At 43.3% G+C, this 12,160-nt stretch overlaps 1 protein-coding gene across 1 annotated transcript in view; it reads right to left on the bottom strand.

Annotated features, from left to right (window-relative positions):
• Positions 1-12,160, bottom strand: part of DYRK4 (dual specificity tyrosine phosphorylation regulated kinase 4) — a 43,718-nt gene that overhangs the window by 16,204 nt on the left and 15,354 nt on the right. The window contains exons 7-12 of the mRNA XM_087969121.1: positions 11,045-11,194; positions 8,863-8,986; positions 4,306-4,469; positions 2,186-2,322; positions 1,592-1,732; positions 824-962 (exon numbers count right to left, since the gene is read on the bottom strand). Of these exons, the coding sequence (XP_087825247.1) occupies positions 824-962; positions 1,592-1,732; positions 2,186-2,322; positions 4,306-4,469; positions 8,863-8,986; positions 11,045-11,194 (855 nt within the window). The remainder of the gene's footprint in view (positions 1-823; positions 963-1,591; positions 1,733-2,185; positions 2,323-4,305; positions 4,470-8,862; positions 8,987-11,044; positions 11,195-12,160) is intronic.

Raw genomic sequence — 12,160 nt, 5'->3', positions numbered from 1 at the left:
CCCTGGTTTGTTGCCTGGCACCAATCTGTGGCATGTTAGAAACCAAGCCACGCAAACAAGCGAAGCCCCATCCGTGGGATGCAAGACAGCATGTGACACCGCGTCCTCTCCGGTCCATGGAAAAACCTCTCTCCATGGAATCATCCCTGGTGCCCAAAACATTAGGGGCCACTGCTCTAGGATATAGGACAACCTAAAGGAGGAATTAAATTCATTGTGCAGTACATTACCGTAGTTAGGGAGTTATTTTTTGTATAAAGCAATAGAATGACTCAGATAAGCAAGAGGAACACAATTTTGTAAATTGTGGGGTGCTTGGTGTTCTCTGAGCTTGGTAGTTTCCTACAGACCTTTCATTAATAAACTAAGTAACAACAATGCACAAAAACACAACACAACAACAAAGCACAACACAAATAACACATACAAGGCACCGGCACTAGAAAAAAAAATCATTTATCTTGAGCTTTAAGTTCATTATGCATATCCAAAGCATTGACAATGCCTAACAAAATTAGAGTCCCTATCTGTTTTGAAAAGTGCTTCCTTACACTGAAATGTTTTAAATTTCTAAAACTATCCACTATTGACCTCACCCCATACCTAAGAGGTCTGTAAGGGGCGTGCATAAGCGCACAATCACGCCTACCGTCCCTGTCCTATTGTCCCCAATTATTAATTCCTATTTCTTGTATTTAAACTTACATTTATTCTTATTTCTAATTGTATTGTAAGCTTTTGACAAAGTAAATAAATAAAATAAAATAAATAAAAATCATAAAATGATTGAAAACGTCACCGGTACTGAAAAGATGGTACTTACAGGCTTCAGATCACAGTGGATAATTTTTTCCGTGTATAAGAGTTGCAGACATCTTAAGATGCAATGGGTGAAACGGCGAATCAAACCCAAAGAAAAACCTTGGAAGTTGTTTTTCTTGATTAATTCGTATAAATTTAAACTGCGGGATGAGAAACAGCAGTTTTACCAAGACGCACATGGAGAGACCCCTGCACTAAAACAGCTGAAATTCAATGATTTGGAATTTTAAAACTGTGATTCAGTTCGAAGTCTCTGAGATCATTCAGCGTATTGTTGGAAGCCACACACACACACACACACACACACACACACCCTGCAGAATAAAACATTCTTTATTCTTCATATTAAAAAGAGGCAGTATAGAATACTTCCCCTGAAGGAGAAGAGGAAAGATATCTTCTTAAAGGAGAAATCAGCCCCAATCTTTTTGCCATAGGAAAACAGCTTCAAACAGAAGCATGAAGAGGATAGCCTGTACGAATGGGGATTTTGTATCCATTCAGAAAGATTGGGGCTCTCTATTTCATAAGTAAAGAGCAATCAGAAACTCCAAATAAGCAACTAACTTTTTGGGGGAGTAGGGCTTACATTGGGCACACGTGTAAAAATCAAGCTAGGACTTACTTTCAGGTTAGGCCATATTTTGGGGGAAACCGGGTACCTACCTGTTAAGATTAAGGACTGCTAAGATTGAGAAAATAAGATCAAGCAAATTCACATTTAATCACTGTATAAAGTATTAACTGGAGATGCAGAGCAGTACCTTACCCTAATAATTCAAAGGAGATGCAGAAATGATTACGGAAGCAAAAATGCTCTTTCATGTGGACGACGTTGTATGTGTTATCTTGGTCCTTTTGCCGTAGCGAATTTAAGATGTCAACTTCAACCAAAGCCTGACTGTGGAACCTGATTATAAAAGGGGAAAATTACACCAACTGTGATTTTGATCTGGACCCCTTAAACTACTTAACATACAGGTAGTCCTTGACTTACAACCATTTGTTTAGTGACTCTGAAATGACAACGGCACTAAAAAAAATGACTTGCAGCTGGTTCTCCTACTCACAACTGTCGCAGCATCGCATGGTTTGTTTGCTGCCAATTTTTTTTTAAAAAAAATCTTCTGGTTATAAATTAATGCTCCCACCACAGATAATCAATCATAATTGAACATAGTTATAGTTCATAACTATGTTTTTACTTATGCCTATTATCTTGTACGCAATTGACAAACCAAATAAAATAAATAAAAATAAAAATAAATTAGGAATCAATCCTCTATTCAAGTAGTTTCTGGTATTATATTTATTTTATTTAACAAAATATAAAATGAAACAAAAAGAATACAGACAACCATACCTCTTTTTGTTCCTTATTATTTTCACTGCTACTTTTTCACCGGTCTTGTGGTCCAAACACTTCACAACATGCCCAAAGGATCCTTTCCCAATTATAGCCAGGATTTCGTATCTATATGCAATATGATCGCTTAGTACCTACACAGAGTGACAACAACGTACAAAGTAAACATCGTATATGTTTCCACTACTTCTTATGCCATATTCACAAAACAAGCACAAAGCAAAAATACATTTGGCATTCTAGGTCCCAGGGATGGAGCAGCACCCCAACTTTTAAAGGCAAACTGTTCCACTGGTTAATTGTTCTCACTGTTAGGAAGTTTCTCCTTAGTTTTAAGTTGGAGCCAGCCTTCTTTCATGATCTTCCACCTGTTAGTTCTTATCCTGCCCACAGGTGCTTTGGGAAATAGGTGGAACTCCTCTCGGTGACAGCCCCTCAAACAAGGTGGTACCTTGGTACTCAATTGTTTTGAAACACACCGAATTTGGTACTCAACGCATTTGACGCTGAACTACTCACCGTTTATTCAGTACTCAATGCACAAATTAATGTTGGCTGCCTTGGGACTCACTATATTATTCCTTGTGGGGGGAAAATTGTTTGCTACTCATCATTTTTGGTGCTCATCATGCCTCCCAGAGTCAACTAAGTACCGAGGTACCACTGTATTGGAAGACAGCTATCGTGTCGCCCCTAGTTCTTTTCTTGGTTAGACTAGTGTACTGCCCACTAACTCTGGTTTAGTGAATTTATTAATAATCCCCAGCAATTCCCTTCACCAAAACCCAGAACTGTCGCAATTAAGTCCAGCCATGAGCAGACCTAGGTTAGTCCACAGACAAGGGCCCAATAGTCCACAAAGCTGTTGAAAGTTGCTCAGATAAAATAAGTCCACCAGACAAAACTTAAAGCCACCAGGCAAGAAAAGTCCAGAAGCTTTTCAAGGCACACGATTCAATTCTAAACACAGGATCAATCCAGAGTGAAGCAGGAATTGCGACGACCAGAAAACACACATCTAGAAAACAAACACGTTGTGTCTCCATCTTCTGCTTTGATAAATAGCCAGCTTCCGGTGCAGCCCATCAAGATCAGTGGGACTTTCTCTTCTAGGGTAGTCTAGCTGACCTTCTCTGCTGCTCCCTTTTCTCTGCCCTATATGTTCTCAGATCAGTACAGAAGGCAGTTCCTCCACCTCTTCGGTGGCTGTCTGCCACTGCAAGCTTTCCCCAGGCGTGTTCTGACCTAGGCTTCACAAAACCACGAAGCAGACTCCTCATCCCGACAAAACCCTTTTATTTAGGCTAATGTGAATTCCTCTCATTCACATCCAGCAAAGTCCCGGCAAACAGTCTTTCACGGGTGATTTACAATCACAGACCTTATCAGGCTTGGAGAGTTGCCAGGCCGATATCTTCCAAGCACAATGCTGTAGCAGAAAATACTTGGCAAGAAGTCAGGAACAAATCTTCACCCTAATTGAACAAACTAATTGTCTCCTGCAAACACCATTCCCCTTTCCCTCCTCTTTATTCTCTATGGAAGAGGCCATTCACCGTCCACTTGTGCCTTTATCCCTGAGTTGACCCTTGTTCCTTAACTGTTCCCTTCTCCTGGCAGCTCTGTGCATGTGCACATTGGGAACAGGCTCCAGCTGTTCTTCTGCCTCACTGAGCTCCAACTGTGAAGGCAGCTGATAACTGTCAGACAGCCCTGGCCCCATCTCTGCCTCCGACGCAGAGCATCCATTACAGCCTTCCCCAGACTCTGACCTCCTCAACTGTCCAAGTCTGCTGCCAGCTCCGCTGGCTGCTGGCAGATCACAACAAGGTGCAGCCTCCCTTCCAGATGGCCATTCAGAGCCATCAATCAACTCAATTCCTGACATGCCATGAATTGGCTCCTCCTCCTCCAAGCTGACCTCTAAGGAGGTATCTGGAAAACCATCCAAGGGAGACAGACATTGCAACTAGACATACCCAGTTCCTGTGAGGCTTAAGACCACACAGATCACCTTGGGCATCTCCTGCCCAATTCCAGCTGCAGAGATTTGGCCCCGTGAGTGTTCTGCTATGATCTGGATGCCAAGATCTACCACCACATCAACCTCTTCTTACCTTTTTATAGGAACCGTGGTCATCATCGTAAGTGCTGCTGTTCTGTCCATCAATGTAGCCCTCAATCTTCTTTGCGCCCAGGCCAAGAAACCACAGCTCTTTATAGTCCTTGATTTCTCGTTGTTCATAGAGGGTGAGTTGGTTTGTAAAATGTTTCAAGGCTTCTGGTTTGTGAAGGAAGTCAAAGGGATATTAAAAGACCCAGAAGACATCTAAATCAATATGGGCATGGCAGAAAGGCAACACAGTCAAATAAGCAAGAAGAGTCCCTTTATTATCTCTAACTTTGCCCCCAATGTCCAGGTTACCTTCAGCTGGAGAAAAACTCACCTAGGAACAGCTTTTAACTGTAGAAAATTCAGTCCAAAACAAGGTATGCACAAACTGTAACTTAAAAATCCAAACAAACCAAACTGAAGTAATTAGCTTGACAGGGCAGGAGCAGGAATTTCAGACTTGAAAGCATGGCAAAACTCACACAGTAGGGAAGGGAACACAGATAAGCCACAACGATACAAGATAAATTCATGTTTGCTGCGCGCAGCTTCCTGTTTTATACCCTGTGTTTCCAGCTGCAGGGAATCAGGGCCCTTTCGTCCCCCATAAGCCATGCAACCCACGTTGCTCCCTTCTCCGTTCCTTCCTGTGTGCCCTAGGATGAAGGCGAGTGGGCCTGGATCTTCCTCCAAATTCCCTCTCCCTTGCTCGATCTCTCCCTTGCTCTGCCCCGACAATGGAGCCACACTCCCTCTCCCTGTCAGCTGCTCGGCCTCCCCCTCGGAATTAGATTCCGACAGGGGCATAACACAATATTTAACATGTAAACTGTTCCTGTTTCGCATCCCCTGACCTCAAACGTATCACCACAGTTTCTGAAATGGTGTAGGATTTCCTCCTGGAGCAGGGGGTTGGACTAGAAGACCTCTAAGGTCCCGTCCAACTCGGTTGGAACTCCCTTCCATCTCCAGGATAACTCCAGAATTATTCTGTTAATGATGCTTCCTATATAACAAATGGGGATGAGACCTAGGATAAGGGGATTTTTAGTTGAAATATGAGAGAATGTGATAAATGACTAAAATTGTTTGTACTAGTCTCGATGAAGAGGAAGTAATTTCTACATGTAGATTCACTCCCCCACACTTTTCGTTCTTTTATGTATTTTTCATAGCTTGTACAGGTAGTCCTTGACTTACAACAGTAGAGTGGCTGTGGAAGAAACTGGGGAAGGGCACAGTCCGGCTGGGCAGAGCAATGGAGAGGTACCGCAAGAGAGAGGGAATTTGGAGGAAGATCCAGGCCCACTCCCTCTTCATCCTAGGGCACGCAGGGCAGAGTGGAGAAGGGAGCAATGTGAGTTACAGGGGTTATGGGGGAGAAAAGGGCCCTGATTCCCTTCATTAGCTACAGCTGGGAACACAGGATTTTAAAAGGGTGTTTGTGTACAGCACCTTGCTGGAAGCAAAGTGTGAATTATCTTTGTTTGTCAAGTCTTATCTGGGTTCTGGTGTCCTCCCAACTGTGTGTTTTTGTTATCTTTTGAGTTCTGCAATTCCTTATCCTGCCCTGTCTCGTTAATTGCTGCAGCGTGGTTTGTGTTGGTTTTTATTTATAATTTATATGTACTTTGGGTTCGGACTGAATTTCTTTCCTTTAAAGACTGTTCTTGGGAGAGTTTTTTCTCCAGCTGATATATAACTGGACATTGGGGGCAAAGTTGGAGGAATTAAAGGAACTTTACCTACTTTTGTGACTTTGTTGCTTTTGTGCCACACCCTGGGTCATCACAAGACTCTAAAAAAAGTGCAGAGAAGAGCAACAAAGATGATTAGGGGACTGGAGGATAAAACATATGAAGAATGGTTACAGGAATTGAGTATGTCTAATCTGATGAAAAGAAGGATTAGGGGAGACATGATAGCAGTGTTCCAATATCTCAGGGGATGCCCCAAAGAAGAGGGAGTCAAGCTATTCTCCAAAACACCTGAGGGCAGGACTGTCAAGCCCGAAATTGACATATGCAAAGCTGTTTTATTTAGCCTTATTATATATTCCTTTTCTTTCTTTCTCTTTGCTGGTTATGGGGGGAAGGGTTTCGGGCTTGCCACATTCCTAAGCTGGGAGGAGTGGAGATAGAGAGAGTTGTTTAGGCTAGGTGGCTCTCCTTCCCGTGGGAACGAAAGCTGACCCTGCTGAGACCTGGAGGTGGAGATTGATGACACCAGGCAACATTTATTTATTTCTATTGGGGAATGTGACTTTTGGGGGCTGTTTCTAATTTCCAATATTATGTGGTGTAATTTCGGGTTGTGTCAAATTGGGAATTACAACAAACTTTGCCAATTTGATGCTTTCCTAAATAAAAGAAATTGATATGATTTGTTTTTTTTTTCCTTTTTAAATGGATTTCATCACTTGGAAACCTGACACATGGAAACCAGAAACCATGGATGGAAAGTAATCAAGGAGAGAAGCAACCTGGAACTAAGGAGAAATTTTCTGACAGTGAGAACAATTAACCAGTGAAACAACTTGCCTCCAGAAGTTGTGAATGCTCCAACACTGGAAGTTTTTAAGAAGAGATTGGACAACCCTTTGTCTGAAGTGGTGTAGGATTTCCTGCCTGAGCAGGGGGTTGGAGTAGAAGATCTCCAAGGTCCCTTCCAACTCTGCTGTTCTGTTCTGTTCTGTTCTACTCTACCCTACCCTACCCTATTCATATTCCTATTCCTATTCCTACTCTACTCTACTCTATTCCTATTCCTACGCCTACTCCTAATCTACTCTACTCCTATTCCTATTCCTATTCCTATTCCTACTCTACTCTACTCTACTCTACTCTACTCTACTCTACTCCTATTCCTATTCTACTCTATTCCTATTCTTATTCCTATTCTTATTCCTATTCTTATTCCTATTCTTATTCCTACTCTACTCCTATTCCTATTCCTATTCTTATTCTGTTCTGTTCTGTTCTGTTCTATTCTGTTCTACTCTACTCTACTCTATTCCTATTCCTATTCTAAACAATGTGTTACTAACTTAACAATGACAGTGATTCACTGTAGCAAGAAAAGTCAACAAACGGAGAAAAGTTTACTTAACAACTGTCTCACTCAGCAACAGAAATTTCGACCTCGGCTGTGATTGTAAGTCAAGGACTACCCCTACATAATTTAGTGTACATATAACTTCAAGGAAAAAAAATAATGGCAGAGTTTTCAAGGAAGGTGAACACTGTTTACATCACAGCTGCACAGATGCCTACACACTACTTTCGAGAAGCTGCTGCAATGTAAAGACGTTAGATAAGTTTGTCCCATTAGGGCCATTGGCAGAATAGGGTTGGGTTGGGTCACTCTAGGAAGGTTGCGGGGGAGGGGAGGGTTCGTCCTGAGGAGTTTGCTAAGTCATCGGTTGGAGATTCCAGCACGTATCTTGGCAACCCTGAACTTACCTAATTTCATCTTGCCCCAGATATTGCAGAAGAACACATTTTAATTTGGTTCTCTGCTAGAATAAAACGGGTGTTCTGAGAGTGGAGGACCCATGGTTCCCCACCCTCATGGTCATGGAGTCTCTGCTCAGTTTTAGACTAATGCTGCTTGAACTTTGCAGAGGTTTAAAGTGGTTGGTTCTGACCTTCAAGGTTTATAAAGTGGTTGGTTCTGACCTTCAGGGTTTATAAAGTGGTTGGTTCTGACCTTCAGGGTTTAAAGTGGTTGGTTCTGACCTTCAGTTCTGATCTTCAGGGTTTAAAGTGGTTGGTTCTGACCTTCAAGGTTTATAAAGTGGTTGGTTCTGACCTTCAGGGTTTAAAGTGGTTGGTTCTGACCTTCAGTTCTGATCTTCAGGGTTTAAAGTGGTTGGTTCTGACCTTCAGGATTTATACTGAAGGTATAAATAATATAAATAATTATATAAATAAGTAATGAGCCTCTGTGGCACAGTGGTTAGAGTGCAGTACTGCAGGCTACTTCTGCTGACTATTGGCTGCCTACAATTTGGCAGTTCAAATCCCACCAGGCTCAAGGTTGACTCAGCCTTCCATCCTTCCAAGGTGGGTCAAATGGGGACCCAGATTGCTGGGGGCAAGAGACTGACTCTGTAAACTGCTTAGAAAAGGCTGTAAAGCACTGTGAAGGGGTATATAAGTCTAAGGGCTATTGCTATTGCTATTTAAAGTGGTTAGTTCTAGCCTTCAGGATTTAAAGTGGTTGGTTCTAGCCTTCAAAATCCTAAATACCCTGCTTATCAAAACTTCTGTTTCTCGGGTTAGTTTTCTGAACTTTAAAATCTGTATTTTTAGGCCTTAAATAAACTTGAAAGATGGTTCTCTAGGGGGACTGAAGGAAACCTCCAACTGGGCTTTTAGGAAAGGAGATACGATTCCCCTCTACAGCCAGTTGCTTTTAAATGATATTTTCTTGGTTTTCCATGATAATATTATAATCATCCCACTTGGAGGGAAAGGTGGCATTGTACAGAAATTGGATGGTTTCTCTGCTGTTTTTCCTTTAGCTTCCTTTAGCTTTTCCATTTATACTAGGACCGTACCTGCTGAAGTCAGTGGGAACTTGAGATTGTGAGTCTTCTCGGTGTCTCCAGATTTACTGCTCAGCCCTCTGGGGATGTTTTCAGAGTCGGTGGGAGGAAACGGTTGGACTTGAGATCGGTTATCCTGCAAAGTTGCAAGAGGTTTGTTTCTTTTTCCTTAAAGCCCCTTCATGATTTCTGTGATTTATTAATCACTCTGCTCAAAACCAACTTTCAGGGGGGAAAATATCGCCAGGATTAAAAAACGTAGCATCAAAATCAATAAAGGGTGCATTTGCTGGGCCTTCCCTGTTTTGTTGCAAAATTAAAGTTGGACAAGAATCAGGAGTTTTAAAAATGTACTTTTATCATTTTAGAGCAGTGATGGTGAACCTTTTTGTTGCGGTGTGCCAAAAGCATAATGCTATGCGCCCCGGGGGCCCCCGCGCATGCATGTGCAACACCCCTGCCCCCTTACCTGAACTGTGCATGCATGTGCCTTCCAGCTGATTTTTGGCCCGTTTGAGGCTGTTTTCGCTCTTCTGGAGGCCCGAAGGAAGCCTGTGCAGCCTCGGGAGGCCAAAAAACGGGCCTTCTAGAAATACCAGAAGTGCCTGTTTTCAGCCTCTGGAGCCCAGGGGAGACCGTTTTCGCCCTCCTGAAGGCTCAAGGGAAGCCTTCGGAGCCTCAGGAGGCCGAAAATGGGCCCGTTTCTGCACTTCTGGCACTTCCCTCGAGCCTCCGGGAGGGCGAAAACGGCCTCAAACGGGGTGAAAATCAGCTGGGAGGCGTGTGCCTGCGCAGTGCAGGTAAGTTTGACTGGGGCTCACGTGTCTGCACAAATAGCTCTGCGTGCCACCTGTGGCACATGTGCCATAGGTTCACCATTAAAGTTTTAGAGTTTATGCCCTGTTTCTCCTTCACCCTCCCAACTGCGCTGTCTTTAGATCTTCTAAATGGCCCAGAAGGGACCAGACCTCCATGGTTTGTGGTGCCCCGCAAACCAGTGCAATCCTTTTCTCCTGCTGGGCCAGGTTACTCTCTGTAACAAAGCTAACCAATCATCGGGTTCATTATTAGAAATAGAAACGGAGGGGTACAAGTTTCCATGTTGGGAATCAGCTCAGCTCACCTTCCTTTCTCATACCACAACTTGTCCCTTTGATGATGAGGAAGATGATGATGATAATGTTATCCATTCAGTCGTGTCCGATTCTTGGCGATTCTGTGGGCCAGATGTCTTCGCATCTTCCAATCTTGTACAACATCTTCAAGTTGCTCCATGATCTGGCTGGCATCCGCTTTGATGGTATCCAGCCACCATATTCTCTGGTGGCCTTTTACCGCTAACTCTTCCAAGCATAATGGCTTTCTCCAGTGAATTCCCCCCTCCCTATGATATGGCCAAAATATTGTCCCTTTAGACCAGGGGTGTCAAACTGGCGGCCCGCGGGCTGGATGCGTCATAATGCAGGCCACGTCCACCACAGCTCCGCGAAGGGGAAAAACATCACAGAATGTCACATGATGGCAATATGACACCACGAGTTTGACACCCGTGCTTTAAAGGTAAAAGTAAAGGTTCCCCTCATACATGCATGCTAGTCATTTCTGGCTCTAGGGGGCGGTGCTCATCTCCGTTACAAAGCCGAAGAGCCAGCGCTGTCCAAAGAAGTCTCCGTGGTCACGTGGCCGGCATGACTAAACACCGAAAGGCGCACGGAACGCTGTTACCTTCCCACCAAAGGTGGTCCCTATTTTTCTACTTGCATTTTTACATCCTTTCGAACTGCTAGGTTGGCAGAAGCTGGGACAAGTAACAGGAGCTCACTCCGTTACGCAGCACTAGGGATTCGGACTGCCAAACTGCCGACCTTTCTGATGGACAAGCTCAGAGTCTTAGCCCCTGAACCACCACATCCCTTTAAACCCGCGCTTTCGACAATGCCAATTTCCTCTTATTATGTAATTGGTCTTAAATCCCTTCACACCCACCAGAGAACTAAGTCCAGCCTACCATGAATTCCATTGACCTTTATCTACCGTCAATTCACGTTGACAGTTAGTGGTTTGGATTCTTATAGAGAGCGTTAAAAAACAATAAACCTGTGTACATTTCAACTGCCCAGACTCCTGTTTTCCTGAGCTTGATATTTTTATTCCCTTACTTTTAGGGCCTCAGTTCACCACAGAGAAAACTTACCGAATGCAGATTTGTCATAGACTGAAAGTTCTTGGTGGCTATTTGTGGGAAAAGTGCGTTTTGCTGAAGAGACTTCAAAGCAGTTGTCATCAAACTTGGTTTGGCTGGACAGTCCAGGTGAGGGAGGGCATTGATGTTGCTATTTAATTTCTGAGGAAGAAATACAGAGTTAATTCCAGAGTGGTGTGATGGCCTAGAGAGGTACAGCTCTCGTCTCACAATCAGGAGGCTGTGAGTTCGATCCTAGGTAGAGGCTGATATTTCTCTCTCTGGGCACGATGAGAATATATCTGCTGAATATAACTCCGCATTGGGAAGGGCATCCGGCCATTAAAACACTCTGCTAGCTCCATTCAGTTGCTCAGAGGGATTATGGGGTCATTAAAAGAGTTAATCCCAGCGGTTGGCTTTCATAATATATTATATGCACATTTTTGTAGAAGGTTTAGAAAACCACACAAAAGGTTCTCTGGTCAAGAGACCAGACAGTTTTCTATGGTCCCAGCAGTTGGCCATCTCTTTGGACTCCTAAGCAGATAGTCCTCAATTTACAACAGTTCATTTAGTGACCAAAGTTACAATAGCAACTTGAAAAAAGTGACGTGTGACCGTTTCTCACACTTACGATGTTTGCAACATCTCTGTGGTCACGTGATCAAAATTCAGACGTTGGTCCACTGACTCATGTTTATGACCCTTGCAATATCCCGGAGTCATGGGATCCATTTTGGGGACCTTCTGACAAGCAAAGTCAATGGGGAATCCAGATCCATTTAACAACTGTGTTACTAACTCAAAAACTGCAGTGATTCACTTAGCAACCGTGGCAAGAAAGGTCATAAAATGGAGGCAAAACTCACTTATAACAACCATTTCACTTAACCACATAAACGTTGGGCTCCTTTGTGGTTGGAAGTCAAGGACCTACCTGTAAATGGCCAAGCAAGGCTGGAGGTGGAAAAGAAGCAATGGCCTTTCATCTCTTGGATTTTCCATAAGGTTGAGAAAAAATCATTGTCAACTAAAAAATACTTATTTGGTCTTTTTAGTTGCCAGCAGAAATGAAGGGGGGAAAGCAGTGCATTCCTTAAATGCTTCAGATAATTGCCTTGGCAG

Source organism: Notechis scutatus, chromosome 6 (genome assembly GCF_049901735.1).
Source record: "Notechis scutatus isolate UNSWTSFEM ecotype Mainland chromosome 6, rNotScu1.2, whole genome shotgun sequence".
Taxonomy (NCBI): Eukaryota; Metazoa; Chordata; class Lepidosauria; order Squamata; family Elapidae; genus Notechis; species Notechis scutatus.
Note: the sequence above shows the minus strand (reverse complement) of the source record. Positions and strands in the feature narration are given on the sequence as shown.